A 24,271-nucleotide genomic window follows, 5' to 3' on the forward strand; every position below is an offset into this window, starting at 1 on the left:
CTCGACTAGAAACATACAATGATTATATGTAGCACGAAACACAGCAATGCTGAAAACGGACGCTACGTTTGTGACCTGTCACTTTGTGAATTGTGAGTGCGTTGCTCAGGGACATACGAGGCGTGCCACGGAAGTGGAGCGCTCAACAGCCGTAGTAGCCCACAAAGATTGCGCGTTGGGCTTGTTGGCACGGCATACTGAAGGCCTTAGGCGTAGCACATCTGAAAGGACAAAAGCGCCAGGTTCGTGTGTGCGTACATGTGTGTGTGTGTGCATGCGTGCGCGTGCGCGTATGTGTGTGTCGGATGCGTTTCGCCTAACGCCTCCAGCGCGCAAGCACGTGCACGTTACGGTGCAAACAGTAACGTGCACATGCTGCAACCTAAACAGTAAACAAACTCGTGTGTGGAGCACGGGGTTCGTGTTTTGTCTGTATATTATGCAAACAAAACACTAATATAGCAGCTGTAAAGTGTGCGTTTTGGTTCGTTATTCGCAGCTATCAGCAGTCTGCACGGTGCTGACAGCAATACAGACATTTCCTCTCGACAATCTATATCCACCAGCTTTTGGAGAAGCTTCCAAAGAATATCCAGTCATTGTATCGGCCGACACTAGCAGCAAACTGGGTTGGAATCTGCACGTGGAACCACTGCGAAATCGAGAAAAAGCAAGAATCCGCACTCCAGCTGGTTTAACGAAGAGACCAGCCGTTAAGCCCGCTACGTCTGTCAGGTTTTCGTACCATGAAGATCCAGCCTGGAAAATGTTACTCGCGGACACCAATAGGTTCGTCGACGCCATTGACAAGCAGGTAAAGCCCACCAACTCTACGAATGGAGTGTCGTCCAAGCTGAACACTCGTACGGCAAATACAGCACTCGAGCTCGTGGTGATCAATGGTCTGACAAATGCTTCCGACGTTTCATCACCTGAAAACCGCGTACATACGCCAACAGTCACGCCGTCATGCCAAAAGGGGACTTCCCGGTCAGTTGTGGAAGGCTCCAGAGTACGTGTAGTAACCGAAGACGTCGCTGCACATGCCCGTGGACCGGGCCGTGCTATACCAAGTGCTATGTCGAAGCATTTGTTACTAAACGCGAGTCCACTAGCGTCAGATAACGGCAGCACGAGCGCATTGGCCAGCCGAGTACCTTTGAATCAGTCGAGGCTATACGGTTACAAGGTCCTAGCGCCAGAGCCCAGCGTTGGATCTAAGAGCGCCGGGAACACCTTTAGCGGGCAATCTTCGTCGGTAACCGCCGCGACATCCCCGAAGAGGCCAAGACTGCTTCGCGGCAGACCGGCTACTATCAAGCCAACCGCAACAACGCGGCTCTCCGAGTTTCCAGGGGCAACCAGAACCAGTGAGACGAGCACAGGTTACAACTCAGCCCACCGAGTTGACACCGCAACAAAACGCGACGAGGGCGCTATATTAGGACAACGAAGCTCAAACAGCTCCAAGCCCCGGAGAATGCGGCGCAGGAAGAAACGGCCGAAGCTAAACCTTTTCCAACCAAGACGGCGCAAGCTGGCAGCAGACGTTCAGTGGCCCCGACGAAGCAAGTGCCGCACTATCGGAGCACGGCGGCGTACCTGCGAACCAGACCAGCGGAGGCCGGAGGACCACATGACCGACTCGTCCGTGGTTCGACCGCGAGTGTACGGCTTGGAGCCCGTCGTCGGGAGCGAAGAGCGGGAACAGCAGACGAGGCAGCTTGCCGTGAAACACACTCGTCAAGTGCACCGGCCGCCCGAAGAACCAACGAGTCGTGAGTCGCGAGAGGATTACTACGACTATTCGCCGGAATACCACGCCGAAGAAGACTACCACCACGACTCGTACCCCGAAGACGTCAGCGACGAGGATTCGCAAGAACTGGACCGTCGAGAAAGTAATCCCGCAAGCCCTGATGCTCCGGCACAGAAAGGAGGCCTGCCGAAAATCGGCGCCAGCTCGACCTTAGAAAAAGCAGCCGCTAATGATGTCGGATCTGACTACGAATCGATAACGGGCACTGACCGTTTAAACTACAGTGACGCAAGCATGGACACAGTGGATCCGGCAAACCAAAGCGCAAGCTCTCGTGCGCTGAACGACACAGTGGAAGGCTTTACACTTCTAATTGAAAGTGACGGCGAGCTCGCCTCCGTCGGATTGCGTCGAGACCCACCGAATTCGACAAATGTCGAGCAAGGTCCGAGCCGTGACCCCGGTGAAATAAAGCTGCCGCGCACAGACCCAACGCCAGCGGCTGCGTCGGAACTTGCCGCTATGTCGGGTGTCCAGCTGATTCGCGATGCAGACATCATTCACGGAGGTGCACACAGTACTTCGAGCGATCGAAGAGAGGACACAGGAGCATCCAAATTTTTCAGGTGATAATTTTTTTACGTAAGATTACATTCGCACCATCATATATCAAAGTTACAATTCGTGTAGGGATGAAAACATATCCCTCGAGAATTCGCGGCTTGCACATACTAATGAACGAAATAACGATCAAGAGGAGTGAAAGCTACTGGCAGTGCGCATTTTCTGCCAATCCACTTACTGATACGCGTGTTTCAAGGGGAAATCAAAAGAAGCTCGATGGCTCTCAACTCCTTTTATTTTTTAACAATACGTAATGAATACAAGCTGGTTGCAGGTACTTGTGCGGGATGTAGTGTACCAGAATTCAACAAAACGCATTTGCGCAGTGGCACAATGCCCATTACGTACTATATGGTCTTCTCTTAAAGACAACACAGCTACGAAGCTGATATAACTTCAATATTTAGCTTTATAGGAAAATGTCGCTCATATGGCCCGTTACGCGCATACCTATGCATAAATATAGCAAAGCCTTCCATTAGTTCTATCCGTCGCGTACGTCCATTTAAATGAATAGACAAGAGAATTCGCCGAAATCAAACTCCTGCAGCCGTCGCACCGTGCTTCACCTTTGGCACTTGAGTAGCGTGGAGAAGCTTACGCAGATGGGCCGGCTTTCTCATTTCGTTGAGGAGCTTAGTAGCAAAGCCCAGTGAATTAGGAAAAAAAAGTCAAGTTGCAATCGCAGCACGATCCCGAGCACTGTGCAAGACCAGCATTACAAAGTTGTCGTTGTAATCGTGCAAATACGCTTATGTTCAATCGCAAGAAATTTTTTTTTGTTCAATCATCAAAGTTTTGCAGAGGTTTCTGCACACGGACAGCACCGCTTTGGCTACAGGAAAGGCAATGACCAACATTTCACTGGAAGGCTGGAGCTGGCTGACGGCCCCCGTGTCAAATCTGTGGTTGTGTGGGCAGACAGAAGAGGAGGCCATGGAAAACATATCTGGGACTACAACCACAAGGACTGATGACAACACACTGGTGTTATATTTACAGAAAGTGTCTGTGCTAACTGCTTCAAGCCTGCAACTGCAGTAAAGCAAAATGTCACTGAGCAAATATCAAGGGGTCTCAAAAAACAGTTCATTTAAGTAAACATAAGTACATGAGGTTGCCAGAGACAAGTATATCTATGTTATCAGGCAACATTCTTATGTCCTCCGATAACAGACGAATGAATTAACATAATGCATTGGGAAATTTTCTTGTATACTGATAAAGAAAACAAAATGCAAGTCCCTGTCCTTTACACAGCATATTTATTTTTTATTGCTAATTTGTCCAGGTTCTTTTTTATGTTCATGTGGACTGCAAACCAATATTTCCAAAATTTTCCTGTACAGCAATAAAAAGAACCTGTAAAATAATACTTATACTACAAGTACAAAGAAAGATTATATTTTGGATGATGAAAGGCTAGCGTGTTTCTTCAAATCTAAAGTACTGCCAGTGGATTACGGTTGCGATGTGTACATACTTAGTCATTTACTAAATGTTGCAGTGAGCATAGCTTCTCCTATTTCAGCTTAGATTCCTTTGTGAGTTTAAAATTAGAAGTTTCAGGTTAACCACTTATCTCTTAGAATTTCACTAACACATAATGGGATTTTTTAATTACCAACGTGGTCTTCTAAGATATTCTGATCAGTTGTGGGTCACATAACTTCCCCAGTACGAGGCAGTATCAGAAAGTTTTGAGACTGGCTCTGTTTTGAAAAAAGAAGTAATTTGTGTGCATGAAAACACTGTCACTTTTGAAATAATCCCTTTGCACAGCAATACAGTCCTTCCAGTGTTCCTGCCACTTTTCAAATTTTAATGGAAGTATTCTTTCTTGGATGTGCATTTTAGTATGTATGACAGATGGTTACACGTCCTTGTGGTGTGTGTTTTGTTTGTAGTTTGCAGCACTGTGCATGTTGTACCTGTAGGGGCCAGTGACTAGCTATAACAGCTAAAGGCCCAAATGGTAATTACTGTATTTTGCCTTACATTTTTTTTTTATTGAAAAATAAGGTACCTCAGTGATTTGTGCTAGATTTCAGCTAGTGTCAAAATGGCGACCACTGGGCTGGGTTTTAATGCGATCAGCATGCTTAGGGTACATCACAAACTTTCTAGGGGCTGACTATCTATCCATCTATGTCTCTGTTTCCCGCCAACTCAGATCACTAAGTACTTTACAGTCTATTGGGTAGCACATCTTGCTGTCATGCTGAGGAAACAGGGTTTGAAACCACTCTCGGTACAACTTTGTTCACTGGCAATGTGGTGCTGTTCAGTGAACCTCCTTAAAGGGTAACTCTGGTGTTTTTCTAATCATATTAGGGTACTGTCATTTTCAGATGGCATTGACAGTCCTGTCACCGATAGGGTGGCTCAATTTGCTTATAAATTCATCAATAATTTTAAATAACCAATAAACAAGATATCAAAACCGAAATGTGTAGCTGCTTCGTGTGACGTCACGATGAGTCAACGACGTCAGATCCTATACTACCATAATGTAAACACAAAGAATGCGTGCTAAACACGCAGTAAACGTGGAGATAATGCCATAGAAGCGATGCGATGATGTTTCCTGATGACACAGGGAGCTTGTACAGATTTTCGGAACCAGACAGTAGCGATTTCAGCTGCTGTTTTAGCGACAGTGGCGATGTAGTCTCTGACGTCACAAACACAGGGTGACCAGTAGAAAGTCATCAGTCAAGAACGCAACCAATCTTTAAAATTCATTCTCAGGAAAACTAAATGACTTGCAGCCATATTGTTCGGCACAGATAATCAGAGCACAAAAGAGAATGTATATTCAAATTTTTACTAAGGTCAGTGAACATTGAAAAATCGCCAGAGTTGCCTTTTAAAGGGCCCCTGAAACTGTTCGGACAAAGTAGACACATAGAGTACAGCTAATGTTAATCACTCACACCAAAATTTGTGTGAAACATCTCATATTAAGAGAGCTATTGACGATTACAAGTTACCCTCCTCCATAGTCATGCATTTTCTCCTCAACTCGTTCGCCGAGTGATCGGGGCTAAGCTCTGCCTTCACTGGTTCTGCGTCAGGATGGCACGTCGTGTCGTCGACTTCCAGTTCTCTAGGAACGAGTGCGTGAAGCCTCTCCAAACACTCTGCCAGCTGCTTGGCAGTCGACCCTGAGCGAGAGCTATCGAAGCAGCATGCGTTGCGAGCATTCTGTCGCAGCACCGAACGTGTCTGGCGTTCCGGTAACCACAGGCGAGCTGGGCGCTTCGAGGGATGGCTAGAGGCATAAACTCAAGCTGATGAAGGAACTTTAGCGTAGACGTACATGAGCTGCCTGATCAATCTCCACGGTCCAGCCACCCATTGGCGCAGAGCTTAACCAGCCAAACAAAGAGCTAATATTGCTCTAACCAAGTGTAAAACATTTTAAACATTTACAGAAACAATGAGTTAACAATTACACTCCTGCAAAAAATGTACACCAGCAGCAAAGAATACATTTTGTTGCTGCTACTGTGTGTGGTTGAGCACTGTGCTACCAGGTGGCTGCACCGTGCAGACCATTCACATTTGCACTTCTGCTCATCCCATGAGACGACACGGTCAAGCGGCCAGGCCCTGTCCCATTGCTCTTGCGTTTACCCTAATGCCAGACTCGCAAAACGCTATTGCATTAGTAATCTTCCGGTGTAAAGTGACGGCCTCAAATGCGCAAATCCTGGCGCCGATCGCATAGCGGCAGTCCGATGCACTGCTGCCAGTCCGCTCATCTGCTGCCTTGCAGCGGCACACGATGTCGCAGCTTGACATATTGCCAGTCGCTACGTTTGCAATCCACAACGCAACAAAGTCAAATCATAGCACTCGCGAAAAGACTGAGACCGACTTTGACCGCGGAGCTCTCGTCAAAATGGAGCATGTTGTAACACAAGCAGACGACGCTTGCTGTGTGCCGGAAGTGCTTAAGTGTAGTGAGATATTGTTCTTGTGCACTCTCTTTTTGTTACTTTCTTTTTATAGAAACAAATTAACCAACATTCTCACTGTTACGAAGATCATTTGTGCACCATGAAGGTGGAAAAATTATCGATGACGCACCCTGGGCAGGCAATCGGATAGCTCGCCCACATGGCGTCATATGGGTAGGGGCGGCTAAAAATTCCGCCGAGCAGTGTGCTGCGATCGGCACCGATGTACATTTTTAAAGCCTTATAATAAATTACACGCTTTATGCGGAGCACTTAGATGCATCAATCAATGATCAGCAGGATGTACTCATACGACTCAGGACATTTGTACAGTATTGTCAAAATTGTTTCAGGGTCCCTTTAACGTCACTGTGGCAACTGGCAACAATGTGCAATTAGGTACGAGTCATATGAACTTGAAAAAAACCTCTTTGACGTTAATTTGCATCACTGGGTATGTGCAACAGGCCATGTGCCAAACTTCAGTAATTTTCTTCAACGGGTATGTGCCTCACATCAATGAACCTCTCTGATGCCAACTTGGGGCCACTGGGTACATGCCACTGGGTCTGTGTCGTTGCTTATCAATAAAAACCTTGAAATTTCTCTAGTGTTGGGTGGTACTAGATCCTCGTCATATATATTCAGACAATCTTCTCTGAATATTCACACATGCACCACATAAGAACTTTGCAACGGGGCTGCCAGATGGCACAATGCGTAAAGCGAAGACCAAGAGAGGAGCCAGGCTGCATACATGTATCATACATGACGTGTTTCGGTGGTACTACAGAATGTCGCTAAATTGCTTCGATGCTAATTGCTTTAAAGTCAACATATATCGTAAGATGGGTTCTGCCGAAATTTTCTGATTTTGAGAACAGAGCGAAATAAGCAGGCGCCAAATCTGACGAATAGGGTGAATATGGAAGCAAAACTATGATTCCCGCGAGAAGCGTGTGTGTGACCTGCGACAGGGTACATTGTCTTCATGCAGCACCCAGCTCATCTGCGCCAGATCAGGCTGTTTTTGCCGAACGTCGTCACTCAGAAGCCCTAAGATATGTCAATAAAACTTGCTGCTCATAGTCTGGCTATTCAGGACAAATTTATGATGCACAATACCGCCAATGCCAAAAAAGCCAATGAGCATGCATTTTGTCAAGCTGCGCACATGCCCAGCCTTTCTTTGGTCGTGGAGATGTTGGGCTTTTCCGCTTCAACAACTGTTGCTTCCTCTCAAGGTTGTACGTGTACACCTAAGTTTCAACCCCAGTGATGATCGTCAGCGTGAAAGACAGTTCAATCGTCAAGTTTTGGTCCCACATATTTTGCTCTCTTACCAAAATTAAAAACCTAGCTCAAAGATCACTGCTCTGACATGATTCCTGAAATCAAGCATAGCTTACAAAAGGTGCTCAACTCATATAGGAAAAAATACCTCCAATAAATATTTGGAAAATGGCAACACCAGAAGTACTGTATTGCTCCGGAAGGGGAATATTATGAAGGTGAGAGTGTTTGAATGCGCATAAACAAATTACTTTCTTCAGAACAAGGCCAGTCTCAAAACTTTTTGATACCACCTTGTATACTATTAGAATGCTTTAGCGCACCATCAACACTGCACCACTAACAGTGCTTGCCTCGGCACATTCCAGCCTTGTGTGCACTTGTCATGCTGACTCTCGTACAGATCACAATAAGAACAAATGTGAGTGGGAGACTGTACCTGCTCTCAAGTGCATCATTCTGTCTATATGTAAAATGTTCATATAGTCCACTGGCTTACTATTACAATGAATGTACAGTGCTCAGTGATCAAAACAATGTACTCACAGTGCATGGCTGCTACCACTGTTTTGTTCCACTAGTGGGTGCTGGTCCACCAGTGAATGCTGGATGATTGTTATGACATCAAATGCAACCACAGCGTGTCACAAAGGCTCTCGTTTTCATCGTATACCACAATGCATCCAAAGCGTCAGCTCGGTGTCTATGTATCAGCATGGTGAGCACAAAATGCGCCGGCAGTCATGCGCTATGAGCATCAGGTTTCAATCACTGAGCACTGTATATACACCTCTGGGCCATGGCCAACTGATGGTACCCACTTTGCCTTTTTGTACAGGGCTTGCTTTTACAGTCAAGTGCTCTTCTTAGGGAGCACATCACCTACAATTCTGCAAGCCTATTCAGAAATTTAACTGAAAGTAGTTTGACCAATATAAAGTGTTCATTCAGCCACTTCAGTTCCTTTCTTCTTTCTTTTGATGTAGTTTATCATAGTAATGACTTGTATAATAAACAAGTAAACAAGCTTCTGCCAAATCATTCGTTTGTTGGTTCGTGTCTATGTTGTAGCATTACTGTTGCTTAAATCTACAGTAACAATACAAGAATGCTATATAAACAAAAAAGGCAGTTTCATATGGCCGTTCACGTGTAGTTACATTACATGGTTTTATTCAGGACTGACGAATCTGATTTCATTATTGTGTAAACATGTGACATGATTACAGCAAGAACAAAAGCTTTCGACTCTTTCAGTGGAAAGATACAAGGACATCACTTCGCTCACACCTTAACATTACACATACCAAAGTAGCCTACATGAGAAAATATCAAATTTACAATTATCCGCTCCCAAGCTGTTGCTGCTTAATTATAAAGCACCATGCCAGCCTGCATCAATACCATTTCCAACCTATTCAGATAATGAACTGAAAAGAGGAATGGTAACTTTGCATAAAAAACTTGTGCTAACTTTTTAGCAAAGCTAATATGCAGATGAGAACAAGCTTTAGAACACAATAAAAACCAAGGTGCCCCCATGTTCCTTCAACCACGTCAAACACTGCATGGTTACAGCTTTACATTTGCCAGAGCAGCTCATCCTTGCATTATGATATCTGTAATGAGGGAAGAGGACTGCAAAAGCCAGTTCCTAATGTGTAAACAGGGCCTTGGTCCCCCCCCATACTTGAAGACGAGTACTGCAACGGAGATCTACCTTTCCATCAAGTAAGGTGAGTGCTGCTCAGTGACCGAGCAATCTGCAACTGGCAGGTGGCCCTGGCAGTCACCTTGCGTGCTCTGGATGTCTGCAAACTGCTCAGGGCTAGAATCAGCTGGTGGGACATCAAAAGAGGCATGCTTCGCACCAGCTGTGGTACGAGGCCCAATGGGGCAAACTGGAGCACACGGTGTGCCTCTTCACCTGCACACAGCACAACCTGCTCAAACAAAAGAAGTGGGAACACTGACCGCTGGCTGATAACAGAGTCTGAGGCTATAGCCATCAACAGTCTCATCGTGTCAGCCACTGCCTTGCTCAAAGGATCCAGGGAGCGGTAGTTTTCTTCAGAGTGGCACTGCAATGCAAACGGTGTGTCATCCAGAAGCTCAGAGTCATTGAGGCCCCGCCTTATTTTACTGGGCCGCATTCGCTTAGATTCGTCCATGGCTTCTTCAAGTTCCATGTCCCAGTAAGGCCGTTTGCGACCGCCCCTCTGCATGCCCAAGGTAGGCGAGTTTGTCCTGGCCTGCAGCGCAGCGAATGTGCTGAGAACCACAAGCCTTGCCAAAGCAGAGCCTCTGGGCTCAGTGAGAAAGTCTTGTCGTGTTTCCCACAGGAGGTAGTTCGGGAGCACTTGAGTCAAAAGAGCAAGTGCACATTGCTCAATGTCTACGTGAAAGAGGCCAAAAGAAAGGTCAATGGCACGATGAAGGTCTTCAAGATGATCATGCTTCAAAGCCTGTCTCACTAAAGTGTCAGTGAACCACTGGGGACCACCAACACACATAAGCGTGTCCAAGCTGTGAATTGCACGCCAATCAATCCAGCCCCTCGAATGAGCCATGCTGAATACCTGATCCATAACTTCCCACAAGGGAGTCTTGGCTGTCAGGCTATGTGATATCACTTGAATATGCTGGGGTGGGTGCAAATCATACATCATCTTTTTGATTATGTTTGCCATCAGTGTTGAGCGCTCCTTGTACGAGGGGTTTTGTTGGAGGGATTGTTCCTGTGCACCTGAGCGCTCGCCACCTGGTTCCGTGCTCACAATGGTATCACTAGCAAGTGGAGTCATAAACTGTTGAAGCATGTTCATTGGCTTTAACCGTTCTTCGTGGTGCAAGACAGTGATGTAGCTGCACAGCCAAGCAGATATGCACACAGGAAGGCAGCACATGCGGCTTTTGACATTGTCTAGGATCATCTTGACAGTGTCAGTCGAGATAGCACCATGTTCCCATGCTATCAATATCTCCTTGATTGCCATAGGTACATTTACACACACTTCATGCCACTTAGCTTGATTGCTCTTGAAATCTGGGCTGTTGCTCATGAACTGTTCCAAGAGCAAATCAACCTTAGTGGTATCACATCCTGCTAGCATCTTATCTGGACAGTTGTACCTTCCACCTTCAGCCAGGCATTCTGGCACCCAAGCAGCAAAGAAAGAGTCCCTTGTCTCTTCACTGAAGGTCATAGAATGGATACCATAATGTTGGGCAATGTGACACAGCATCAAGAATGTAATGTCGAATAACAGTGCTCTTGTTTGTGCATTCTTAGTTGCTTCTCCGCTACTCTGTTTGTTATATTCATTGAACTTTATCAGCTTCTTCACAAAGCTGCTCAGTTTGCCGGTAGCTGCAGCAGCAGAGAGGATAAGCTCAAAGCTCTTTCCTGATATGATGTGACACAGTATGCCCAGCAGACCCTCTTGATTCTTTGAATAGTCCGAGTCGAGTGTCTTCAGGATGCTAGTAACTGTGGGTTCAGCACGAAGAATCAGTGTAGCTCCTGCTTGCGGAGTCTGCTGATCAGGTCGCTGTAAGTTCTGCTTCTGTGTGTTCGTCTGTCTTCGATGCATGAGTGCCTTTGCCTGTGTTTCAGTCAATAGCTCAGCTTTTTGGAGCTCGTTCAAAAGGTATTGAAGGCAATCACAGTGACACTTTGAGTCAGTAAGATCAAGCAATGGAGAGTAGTTGAGTAGCTGCATCAGTCCAGCTTCCAGCTCCTCTTCCCACTGCCGGTCATCCTTTCGAGTGCTGTGTATTTTCAACAGCAGCTGCGGGACCTTGAGAAATGTGAAAGCGGCCCACTTTAGGTCCTCGTTGCTGCCGTTTGCCAGCCCCATGAAGCCAGCTCTAATTATCTCACAATAAAGCTCTGCAGAAGAGAGGTTCAGAAGCTTCTTCATGAGCAGAAGATGGTCGACAGTGCCTTGAATATCGCTGGCAGGGTTCAGCACCGCCTCTATCGCTACGTTGGCATTGAGGCTGCACACGAGAGGCTGCTTCGGCACGCGGCCACTCACGCAAGAAGACAGCGATATCTTGGGCATGTCGTCCACGAGGCGAACCAAATTCAAAGCTCCTTCCAGCGTGTCCTTGGGTATGCTGAAGCTCTGTGATTGGCTCAGCTTGGTTTCCAGTTCTTGCTGCTTTTGCGCGAGCTGCGAGTAGACGGTGGGCTCTTCGTGCTTGCCGATGTACAGGAGAGCCTTGAGGAACGTCGACTCACTAAAGAAGGAAAGCGACTCGCAGGCCTTTTCCAAAATGAGCCCGTGCTCTGTGCTCTGCTTGAGCTCGACGATCTTGCCTATTGAGTGGCACATGCACAGATACAACCAGTGGGTGACGCCCACTATGGCCTTACATAGTGCGATGCATTCCTCTTCATTGCCGTGGCAGGTTATCTTGGCTTGTATGCTATATAGGAGCTGCAGCAGGCTCAAAATGCAGGGAGGCTTAAAGAACGACTGGAATCGGCCGATGCTCGACAGCACCGCTCCGTAAGACACTACTTGGGCGCTCAAGCAGTGCGTGAGGTAGGACAGAAAAAGATTGTTGGGCCCGGGACCCACCAACGCTTCTTGCAAAATGCAGTCGGCGAGATCGTACACGTCGCCACTGACGCCGCGCGGAAGAACATTCTTGATGTTGATGCCCCACCTCACATCAGTCCACCTCTCTCGCCACGCCTGAAGAAGCAGCGATTTTATGCTACTCGTCTTGCTCGTGTCCATAGTGAAGCACACCAGCAGATCGCAAACCCGCACTCGCGCCGCGCTGCTATGACGCGTCGGTCTCCGGCTGTGACATTCGCTTGGACCACACCATCTGACACTTCACGCGTCACATTGTTGGGACTAAGCAACTGAACTCGGAAGAATCATAGAATAAGGGCAACGCTATCCGGAGCGCCTCATGTCAACTGGTGATGTAAGAAGATGAGCAGAAAACTCAAGCTCTACGCGCCATTTTGTTTGCCGGTAACATGGCCGCTAACGTATCCTTAAGCCAGGGTGAGTGCAAGCCAAGCTGCAACTGTTACATAATTTGAGCACATTAGTATAAAGTACCTCACTTAATTATCATGCCTCATAAACCAAATGATTTTTCGTAAAGTTATTACTAATGGCTTTTTGCAAAAGTTCTGTTTTGCTACTGGCCAATAAGTGTGGCGGTATTTTTGAACTTGTGGTTGCCGTTGTACCTGCCCGTTTACCTGCCCTTCTACGTCACCTATGCAGTCCGTATCGCAGAACTGCAAACGTTAAATGTAATACAGTTCACCCAAAAGAAAAGGCACCAAGACATGTAGCGGTGCAAAAAAAAAAAAAAAAAAAAAAGGAAGAAGAGACGGTACAATTGCGATTCACTTTACGTGGGCAGCTACAGCAAGCGCCTCATCTCCTGATCACCAGACGACCCAGCTGGCACCAGTGATATGCGATATAGACAGGAAAATGGGAATAATGCTTCGCACGCACAATGGCGGTTCTTTCAAACTTTTCTAAAGGAAATTATGTATAGGTGCTGGTCAGCATAAATGATAACGTTTCACATATAGCGTGGCGTTTTCTTTTCTTTTCCTTTCTTGCTTTCTTTTTTCCCCGATGCTAGTAGTATTACCCGTAACTAGAGATCAGTGTTCGTGATATGCAGCGCAAATATACTCCTTGTGCTGGATTACTCTAACAGATAAAGATTATTTTCACAAAAAAAAAAAATATCGTTCATTGCCGGAATTAGCAGTAATTTTTTCTGCGGTCATCCACGGAATGGAACCACCTTCCTGGTGAAGTCGTATCCATTTACAATAACCAAAGATCTCGAGCAGCTCTAGCTAACATTGTGTAATCGAAGCATTTTTTGTTGTTGTTTACTGCATGGTTTTAACCTAAGTGCTTTAGCATTTACCGCTTTACTATCTTAGTTTGCTGCCAATTTATCATGACATTGTAAACCCTAGCTAAAACTGTATACTGTTTGTACTTAAACGTTCTAACAGCTTATATTTGTTTCTTTTTCTCATTTGCTGTAACACACTCCCCTCTATAATGCCTTTGGCCCTGAGGGTAATAAATAAATAAATAAATAAATAAATAAATAAATAAATAAATAAATAAATAAATAAATAAATAAAACAGGACATCGTGTTCTAACCACTGCGGCTGTCATCGCGTGTATGTGCGCCTCGAGAAACTTCATGAACATCAATAAACTAACCGGAATCGCTGTCTTGCCACTATACCCATTGAACCACCAAACGTCCTGCAGATGTCCAGCACAGATCCGAAGCGGGACATTCGAACGTCCCTAGGACATATGTAAGGAGTCTGTGGATCATTCTTGGATGTCCGTGGGATCGTCCCATGCACGCGAATTGACGTTCATAGAAATGTATACGCGCGCTATGTCGCAGCGCAATGTTCTTTGGCGGTGACATGCAGTGCACGGCCGTTGTTTACAAACGCTCGCAGTCGCAGCGCTACATGGGATCCGCGTCGGTCCGCATCTCCTCGTGGTCGTCTCGAGTTGCCAGAAAGTGGGGCGCAGAGTCCCGACCAGTTTCACAGCGCGCAGAAAGAAAGAAAGAAAGAAAGAAAGAAAGAAAGAAAGGAAGAAAGACGTGATACACGCCGTCGTGCTAGTGCCATGCTTGCTTCACAGTGTGTCGCCACTCTGCAAGCGTCGGGAGCGCGCTTAATGCTGGGCTATACGGCGTCTCAAAAGTCATCGTCATCATCGCGAACCGCAGACGAAACACGAACGTTTCTCTGACCGTCGCGCAAGGCACGTTTTAAACGCGCGAGCGTCGGGCAGTTGTTTGGAAACACGCGCAGACACACGCTCGCTTTTATTCGCGCGCCAGAGAGGCGAAACACGCAAGAAGTGGACGCGAAGGACACGTCGGCGTTAGACGTTACCGCATTTGCCCGTACACAACGCGCCTCATATGTGTAGCGTTGGCCGAGACATTCTCGAAATTTTATGACGAACCTCGGTTGCTGTAAATAAAATCTCCTCGACGGGTTGGTTTCTATTTGCTTGTGTTTGGCTCTTGTCTCAGAAAACTGCATGAATAGCTTTCCCTGCGACATGTGCTGGCATATTTCAATGAAAGCGTGGAACCCTATACTCATGCATACATACAGTAGTTGTAGTAGGAGTTTTGGTAGCTTGCTTTTCATTAGCCAACGCGTATGTATTGTATGTCTGTTTACTTCTTGGCCGGCAGCTCTCAGAATTCTTTCTCGGGTAGCCCTCTATTCTGATATATATCCACAGCAGGTGGTGAATGTCTATTTTTGAGAGGTCTGATGTGGCGAGGACCATGCAGATGCCCCTGGTCCACGCGTCACGTTGGTCCTCTTCGTCGACCCATGCGTTAACGCGAGCACATAGGTCAACAGTCATTGTAACTAATTGCGATATGAGATAATCAAGGGTACTTGTTTCAATGTTGTTTTAACCGGTTTCATTCACTTATTTCCCCGTTTATTTTTATTTTTATTATTTTTTGCTGTCTCGTGAATTAAAGAACATCGTTTGTTGACATGTCTTTCAAATAGTTGGATCGGAGAATCAGAAATAGACATTCACAACCTAGCTGCTGTGGATATACAGGGTGTTTCAGCGAACACTTTCAAAAAACTTTGAATGTTGCCTGTGGCAGATGTCACAATTCTAGTTCATGAGCCGGTCTAATCGAAGCGGCGGACAATACTTGCCCCAAAAAATTGAGATCCAAAATCGACGAATTAATAAAAACTAATTAAGTTTTAACTAATTACATTATGGCCCATATTGCAATTTACAAATTCTAGCCGTAGAGTTCACAAGGCGGATCCACTTGGAACGAATATTCAAGATGACACCAGTTTCGAGATATAAATTCCCGAACTTTGCGGATAAATGCATTGGCCTTCCAGTTAATTTGTTAACAAAGCGTCGTTTCATGCACTGAAGTACACAAGTAACTGGAACACCAATGCATTTCTCCGCAAAGTTCGGGAATTTATATCTCGAAACTGGTGTCATCGTGAAAATTCGTTCCAAGTGGATCCGCCTTGTGAACTCCACGGCTAGAATTTGTAAATTGCAATGTGGGCCATAATGTAATTAGCTAAAACTTAATTAGTTTTTATTAATTCGTCGATTTTGGATCCCAATTTTTTGTGCAAGCAGTGTCCGCCGCTTCGATTAGACCGGCTCATGAACTAGAATTGTGACATCTGCCGCAGGCAACCGTCAAAAATTTTTTGAAAGTGTTCGCTGAAACATTCTGTATAATCAGAAATGCGGGCTACCTAAGAAATAATTGTAAAGGCTGCCGGCCAAAAAGTAAACAGACATACAACGTATATATACGTACGTAACGCACTGTACTGGTCGATGCATTCACACTCCCTTTACGAAGGCATCTCTGAAAATGTTTGTAATTCTTGTTTTTGTGGTTGTTGTCCATGAATCGGGCAGTTATGATAAACGAACTACGATAGGGTGTCTGGTATTTTTTCGTTTTTTTCAGATGTAGAAACACGGGAAGGTAGGCTACGTCAGAGCCGGCATACCAAATATCTCAAATTCGTTAGTCAAGCAACGGCAAAAAGAAAGAAAGAAGATGTCAAAAGGCTGACAGCCTTGTGACATTGACAGCAAATGACAGCGAGAGCCATGCCGCGCCACGCAAGCACGTCCGTTCAGTTTATCAGTTATCTGTCAGTACGCACGCCCTGCCTGCTTCGGTCATTCCATTATTTTTCCACTTACGAGATCTAATTTCTGCTTTGTTATTTCTTTCTCCCAACAGAGCGAGAATTTGTTGCATATTAGACGTTCTAGCACTCCTCATACGAATTGCCCGAGCCCAGTTCTAACCGTGCACTCAACTACTGCTTTGGATAAACGGGTTTCTCAGGAAAAAAGGGAGAGAAAAAAATTAAAGGAAAACGTAAATGACGAAGAAAGGGGTAAAAGAGGGCAAGGGAGTATCGTGCAAGAGGCACAAGTTTGTTGCGCCGTGGAGGTCACGTGGGCTGCACGTATACGCATTCAGCGCAGTTCCTTAGCGGGCGCGTCCTTCATTTAACGGCGGAGTCGGCGCATTAAGAGGGGGTCACACGGCTCACAGAAAAGGTAGCGGCAGCAGATTTAAGGGGAGGGTGGGCCGCAACGCACGTGGACCCGGTCTTGCGTGCACCGCCTCCAGCAACGGCAGGAGTCCCGCATCGGCGGCGACGGCAGGCCCGTCGCTCGCAGGCCGGGTGACCGCACGCCGTGGCCTGCCCGACGGAAGAAGTCAACAAACCGGGGCAGGGCCCGCTTTTTTTCTCGATAACACCGCGACGCACTGCATCGAGGGAGCGAGCCCCAGACTCCCTCCCGCTCCTCCTCCCGCTGCGGCTGCGTGGCTAGGCGCCGGTACTCGGTCAACCGGCGGCCGACCGTGAAGCCATCGCTTCTGGCCGCTTGGCGCGCGCAGGCTGTGTGCGCATCACATTTTTGGAGAATGCCCGTTTAACGCGACGGTTGCAGCGATACCGCAACGACAGTCGCACGGAATGTGCAGCATACGAGAGCTCGAAGCGGCGGGCTCGGGGCGAAGCGACAAGGGGGATGTACGAGTATGTAAACAGAGATATATTGCGAGAAATTCCTTCAACGCTAGGTCCGCCATTACGTGGTGCGCTCGAAAACAGCCCCAGTAGCAGCGGTGCTCTTGGTGTGCGATCAACGGCGGCGCAGTGCAGAGGTTGTCCACCTCATGCGCCAGATGCTCGTCTTTGAACTACTTTTGTGTTTGTGGCAGGCGCTCCTCATGTTCATCATCCTTTTCGCTGGGCGTAATCATCATGATTATAGATATCATCTTCCGCGCACTCTGTACAGGAGCTGCCCACTAAAAACGCCGGCTCGGCCTCTGTCTTGCAATGAATACACAGCGCGTCTGTCCCGCTCGGTCGTCGTCTTCTAGACAGAATACGAACCAATTAAAGGGTGTATATAATACAAAAAATGGGGGGGGGGGGGAATGATACGAGCCAAGCCATACGTGCCTTACTGATGTTCCTCTGAATTACATCTCTTAAGTTATACGGCTGTCAATCAGCCCGCTTGACAGGGATACATCGAAGCCAGTTTATAACGAACTCGAAAGCAGAATGTCGTTCTCTGTCCGAAAACAAGAAATTCCTATTTATTGGCCTGAATGTTCCACCCACCAGCGTTGCAGCGACTGTTTGAAGCAGAGAGAATACGATCTAGTTAAATATATCATCAGTGTGAAGACCTATTCCACAATTGTTCACGTGCAGCTACTCAGTAACCTGGTGGGACTTTACAGCAACCGTCATAAGAAAGTCGTTCGCGGCTTAATGTAGCTCAATTTTGATGGTTTTATTCAATGCCAGGGTATGTGAGCGAGTCCACACGTCGATAATAACCATTTATGCGGCGCATATCCGACCTTTTGCCTATCGTGAAGTTCATTACAGCAAGTTGGAATGTACGTGTATGTTTTTTTTTTCTTCTTTTTTTTTTCTACGTGTATGCCATTTGGAGGATACCGTGGGGCGACTGCTTCTGTCGTCACCGATGCATGCGTGTGTCGTTCTTCTCTGGGTACTTCGTCTGAGGGCTGGTCTTCCAGAATTTGAACTCGCTGCTTCTATTACTAATGTGAAATCAGCATTAAATACTATATCCCAATTGCGCCCATATTTATAAAGCGTAAAGAAGTGGGCTTGTTAATACGGCATATATACACGGAACATTTTTGACGTGTGCTGTCGTCCCAGAATTGACAAGTGCTACGTTTCTTTTTTTATTTAATTCGTGTTCGTCAGTTGCGTAAATGTGCTTGAACCAATAGGCGTTATTCACTACACATCCAAACCACGGCTAGTGCAAGCGCGCTTTTTTCGTTTTGTTCAGCAAGCAGCCAACAACACCGGCATCGTTTTTCCACTGCATGGAGAGCGTGACGCACACACCCGTGTCAGGAAAGTAAGCAAGAAAGAAACAGCGCGGGGACACAGTGATAGCGAGTGCAGGGAGGAGGGAAGCGCATTTCCTGGACGTTCAGTCAGACCTGTAGCCGGTCGACATGCAGGTTATGGAGTCGTGAACAGGAAGCGCGCACAAGCGTATACGTTTACCGACCCTCGCAGGCATACGAACGAGGCAGACAGTCTGGACCAGTTTGTGTATACAGCCAGATCATGTAATTTGCAGCGCGTACCACGAGCTGTATACAGCTATGTTTTACATAATACCGCGCAGTGGCATGGAGCATGCAGGTAATATGTATACGCACGGAATTCTCGAAACACTTGCATAGGATAAGAACAGTTCCGGACTGACCGTCGCTCGTGCGCTGGCCAAAACACGATAGCTTGCGATGTAGTCAGTCCTGCGGCCAGATGCGATCTCGAGCATTTTAACTGTGCCGAAGTATGAGAGTTCTGCACGCCCGATCGGGCATCTTTCGGGAGTATGATTCGAGAGAAAGGACGTTATGCGTGGAGCAGACCTGTACAAAGTATATGGTGTGCACATTGAGCCTCGACTTAACGAAGTCGATGGAACCAGACAGTTACTTCGTTAAAACGAGATCTTCGTTATGACATTATATTTATTCAGGAGGAAAAGAACAACCAATTTTATTTTTTTGCCTTCCTAGGCATTTATTGCATTTGTAAACAGAGAGTGCACCTTTGATCCTCCATGGGAGCGACAAATAGTCTGTCGCCCGGCATACCCAAATTTTCCCCAATATTTTACCTGTACTTCCACAGTAATCGTGCGACACGTTGAGTTCATTTCGTTGCTTCGACGTTTTCAACGCATCAGGTTTTCTGAATATCTGTCGAGGAATCGATAGCAATTCGCTAAATCGAAAATTTCGTAAAATCGAGTTTCGTGTTATTGAGGTTCGACTGTAGAATATTTCGGCTAAATAATGAGTAGCTGCCGATGTACTTCAACAAGGTAGCGCAATTTTTAACTGCACCAATGACATTGGAGTTAAGTGTTCAAATTGCCCACAGATCTGTCGAGCCATTCGAATTCGGCTCCTAATCTATCCTCCTGCAGGCGCTACATATATGCGAAGATAGTGCATCGAAAACAAGATAACAGATGACAGTAATTATGTTTAAAACGTGTCACCTACACCAGTGGCGTAGCCAGAATTATCTTTTCTTTATGGGGGGGGGGCGCACATGCCTGATGTGCCACCCTCTGGCCTACATCGTGAAACGTTTCTGATAGACCTGTAGCTAAATGTCGTTAAAGGATGTCGGAAGGTTGACGGTGGTCAGTATGCCGTCATGTGCCGTGATCACTTCAAAGTTTTTCACAATGTTTTAACATCAGGCATATTTTTTCTTCACTTTTTCTATTCAGTGGCCTTATATAGGTGCTCTCCAAGTATGCTGGACATGAAAAAAAAGTTAATGTTCTCATATATCGCGTTCCATGCAGGAACCACTCGAATAGAGTCCACATTCCGTGAACTTGCAACACAACGTCACCGAAGTATATTGAAAATTATTAATCCGTTACGCAGCTGTACAACTTTCACGATTCTGAAGATATAAGAAAAAAAAAAACAACGCGAAACGAAATTTTCAGCGGGCACAATGGCTGCGACGCGCTGAACGGTTCTACATCGAAACGCAGGTCCGTTGAGCGCGTGGTCGTGACGCTCGCCAACGAGCATGCGCAAACATCGGGAACCGGTCCGCAGCGGCGCCACAACCGCGGCGGCGCACTGCGTCATTCGCGACGGACGCTTCCGTGTCAACGAGCGGGTGAGAGCCAACCTCGCCGAAAAAGCGTGGCGAGAGCCCGCGAAATTGGAGAACAAGAGCTCAGCGGCGAGGTGCGTCGGGTTCGCCCGAGAACGGTTTCGGTCCAGCGCACGGCTTGTCGCCGCCGTCAATCGAGCCAAGGTCGTCCCTCGGAAGGCGCTCGATCGGGCGTATCGCGGCATCTCATCGCGCATATATATATATATATATATAACGACAGTTGCAGATTGCGACGAGTACGTCGCGTCTAATTACTTCTAATTAAGGTATTTTTTACACCCTTCGGGTCTTACTTTGTACCCAAACAGAGAGTAAGGGATCCTAGCGGCTCAATTGAGTATATAGAAAGCGAAACGCAAGCCTGTGGCGCGTCTTCTATTGTCATTCCTTTCTTCGTTGGTTACTTTCCTGTCAGGAACGTTATGTGGCGCGAATAGGCGCACGCTGTTCGTGACCAGAAAATACCCGGAGCGCAGCGCGAAAGAAAAGGAAATGCAAGCAAGGTAGAGCAAGATTATTGTTTCTGAGGGACAAGATAGGCCTCAAAAGGTGTGAATTTTTGTTTTGAACTGGACTCCCCAATTACCTATCTCAAAAAATAATCTCTCTCTCTCTCTCTCTCTCTCTATATATATATATATATATATATATATATATATATATACATTAATTCACACCCCAGTGACAACAATGACGTCCTATCGATATGTCCATGGAACATGTCCATGGAACTGGCCGGACATGGATATCCTATACAGATGTGTCGAATACGTCCTGCGAACGTCCCTCAAATGATCGTTTGCGCGCACTTTCCGTGTCCCGCGCGGACATATCCCTTGCACGTTCGCGAGGACGACATCACGGGCACGCGCTGCGTACGTTTTTACGGAAATATGCGAGTGCCTTTTGCACAGCGCCTGCTATAACATGTATTACAGTCGCAGCACATACATGTATACCACAGATGCAACGGGCGCTATCGAGCGCCCACACACACCAAGAACGTTCACACGTTACGCGTGCGCACACGTGTGCTGAATTGCAGCATGATATACTCCTCCTCCTTCTAGGCCTTCTGACAAGCGCAAAGTGGCTTAATTATTGAACTAAATGAAGTTTTCAAAGCAAACTACGTCAGAGAATTCTTAATGTACGACTATATACACACGAGCTGCAGACAGGACAGCTTCGTATTGTAATTCCAACATGCGAGCAAACATAATGCTGTTACTAGGAAACTCAATGACAAAGCCTCAATTGAAGAATAAACATTCACGTACGTATTTGCCAAAAAAAAAATAAAAGAAAAGGTCCATGTGCGATATCCTTGGGACATCCGTGGTAGCATATCCGAAACGGTGAACAGACACAGAGACGTGATTCGGATGTACGGCCGAGTTGTCTTCACTGGGTCATTCTCAGTTTATATGCTAACTGAATCCGTGTTCCGTGAGCCCGCTTATGCTAACTCCCCCGTGTTCGGTTTAATGCTAACTTAATTGTTGGACTTTAAATGCATCTCTAATAATGCTGAATTCTAATGGCAGATCCAGAGCGGTCCGCAAGCTCTGATAGAAAGCGTCATCCACCGGCGCAGAGCACTTGCTCCAGATCCGCATATGGAGCACTCGCGCTCCAGCCAGAGCAGTCATGGCTGCGCAGTTGACCACATACGAAGTACCGGCATTCATCACGCCGAAGTGGCACTTGTCTTTTAGTCACCGAACGGCAAGTTTCGAATACACACAAGCCTGGCTGTCAGCCAGTTCACCGTGTCAGCGCCTTGCCACACTCATCATGGCTTGATATATGTATGTATATAGAGCCACGATGGAGTGTGGCAAGGCTAGTGCGGAACTTCAGGTCTTTCGCTCCATAAAAACTCAAAAGCGAACTCTGAGAAAGTTTGAGCTGATCAAGAAGCAATGTCTCTCTTACCTTTTCATCTAAGCCGCGGCCCCCACAATAAAGTTCGCAACTTTGGCCTTCTTGGTTCGGCGAACGGAACAGATCGTCAAACGTGCGTTTGCAAGCGCTATTTAAAGACATTTGTTGTCGTCTTCGCCCATTTACTCACCCCTTGAATCCGAGAAGCTGCTTTCCTAGCAGTGATTTTCTTAAGAAGAAAATGTGTGTCAATTAGGACGTTCATCTCTATCCATCGTTGCGGCCGAACAGCACATCGCTTGTGCTCCGTCTGCTCAGTTTGCTTTCTACTCTATGTCGTCTGCTACATGAACCATCTAGTGGAGAAACTACATGCTTACGTCCCGCAGACTTTCGATCGAATCTGCCGATTTCGGTGGAGCGGTCTGGACTGCTCCGCAAGGTGATCTCGGATCGAGATCTCGATCTGCCATTGGAATTCAGCACAAGCTTTTCTTTTTTCCTTTTCTCTCTTTTGTCTCTTTTCACCCATCAGGCCACGAACATATTGATACGGAACAGCCGCCACAGTGTGGCTGCATTGAGGAGAAAGAAGACGACGTGTGCCCGCTTGATATAGCGTCGCCATATTTGCCATCGTTGGTCTACGTGTAAATATATTGTAAATAGACTTGTAAATCAGCTACACGTAACAATATCAACAGAGAAGAATTAATCGGAGTCCACCTGTTTTCTGTTGTCGTTACAAAATATCGCACCCCCATTATATCCACAGTATTTTCAAGCAATAGCTATGAAGCAACCACGTTGAAGTCATCCATCGGTTTACTACGTAAGTAGTATGATAGACAAGCAATAATGCTTATCGTCAATCCTTTCAAGTAATAGTTAGGAGGCAACAACAATGAGGTCGCCCATCAGTTTACATACTACGTAAACGTCATAATAAACCAGCAATATTGCTGAAATAAATAAATAAATAAATAAATAAATAAATAAATAAATAAATAGCTCCACACGACGCCAAAACTTCGCAACGCCTGATTTGTGCGGGCACCTCTATAGTACACAAGAAGCGAAGTTCACAGACAGTACAAGTACATCGCAAATGAGCTTCACTCGCGAAGAACGTATACTCCTATGCTACACCCATCAAACCACTAATATTGATCCCTCAGGCGCTGAGGGATCGTTATCGTTGCCGTACCGCAATGCTATTGAAAGCCGGCATTATCCAATCACGTTGCTTCTTTGAGCTCGTTTGTTTTTCTCCACGATGCGCACGTACTCGTTCCCATGTCGAAGAGAACAGCTCCGTCACCGTAAATAACCATCCAGGCACGTCATGCCGAACAGGTGGCTGGATCCGTGGCGTTCATATATTCCAAGCCTTGCAATTAAACGCTCTGCGTTGCGGAACGCCGCGTCATGCGTAACGGTTCTGGCCAGCAGTAGGCTTGTGCCTATAAATACTACACTGCTCTCAGCGTGTCTCGGGGGGGGGGGGGGGGGGGAACTCTATTTCCTGAAACACAGCACGGCACTAAACAGGAACGTATGAATACCAGACGAAGCTCGCTGAACCTACCTGTTGTACGCGGTTTAATTGATCAACACGATACGCGAAGCTACGAAATTCAAAACGCTCCCTTAATACGTTTCCCTTATTAAATATTCCTGTTTTTGTCAGCAAAAGGTTTCTTCCTTCAGATGCTTGCAAAGCGGATTTTGCAGAATTACTAATTTATTTTTTAACATGTCGGTAAAAAAGTAAAGTAGACTCCCGTTAATACGAACCCCGTTTAGCGGAACTTTCGGATATAAGGAACAGTGTTTTTTCCAAGGGTCCAATGCAGAACGAATACGCTTAACAGGAACAGATACTTCGGTTAGACTGAACTTCCGCGGACAGCCCT

General features: G+C 46.4%; 2 protein-coding genes across 2 annotated transcripts; one reads left to right on the top strand and one right to left on the bottom strand.

Annotated features, from left to right (window-relative positions):
* The first annotated feature begins 417 nt into the window (after positions 1 to 417).
* Positions 418 to 3,908, top strand: LOC142585776 (uncharacterized). The gene is made up of 2 exons (XM_075696772.1): positions 418 to 2,385; positions 3,180 to 3,908. Exons 1-2 carry the CDS (start codon positions 767 to 769, stop codon positions 3,355 to 3,357), a joined length of 1,797 nt encoding a protein of 598 aa, XP_075552887.1. The 5' UTR covers positions 418 to 766; the 3' UTR covers positions 3,358 to 3,908.
* A 4,884-nt stretch (positions 3,909 to 8,792) lies between these two features.
* On the bottom strand, positions 8,793 to 12,661 carry MED24 (mediator complex subunit 24). Its single transcript, XM_075696771.1, has one exon. It carries the CDS (start codon positions 12,390 to 12,392, stop codon positions 9,369 to 9,371), a length of 3,024 nt encoding a protein of 1,007 aa, XP_075552886.1. The 5' UTR covers positions 12,393 to 12,661; the 3' UTR covers positions 8,793 to 9,368.
* Between the last annotated feature and the right edge of the window lie 11,610 nt (positions 12,662 to 24,271).

The sequence above is a fragment of the Dermacentor variabilis genome, chromosome 6 (assembly GCF_050947875.1).
Source record: "Dermacentor variabilis isolate Ectoservices chromosome 6, ASM5094787v1, whole genome shotgun sequence".
In the NCBI taxonomy this organism is placed as follows: Eukaryota; Metazoa; Arthropoda; class Arachnida; order Ixodida; family Ixodidae; genus Dermacentor; species Dermacentor variabilis.

Coding starts and splice junctions, on each gene's coding strand:
- LOC142585776 (XM_075696772.1), top strand. CDS start 767: ATGTTACTCGCGGACACCAATAGGTTCGTCGACGCCATTGACAAGCAG. Junction 2,386..3,179: donor GGAGCATCCAAATTTTTCAG/GTGATAATTTTT, acceptor CAATCATCAAAG/TTTTGCAGAGGTTTCTGCAC.
- MED24 (XM_075696771.1), bottom strand. CDS start 12,392: ATGGACACGAGCAAGACGAGTAGCATAAAATCGCTGCTTCTTCAGGCG.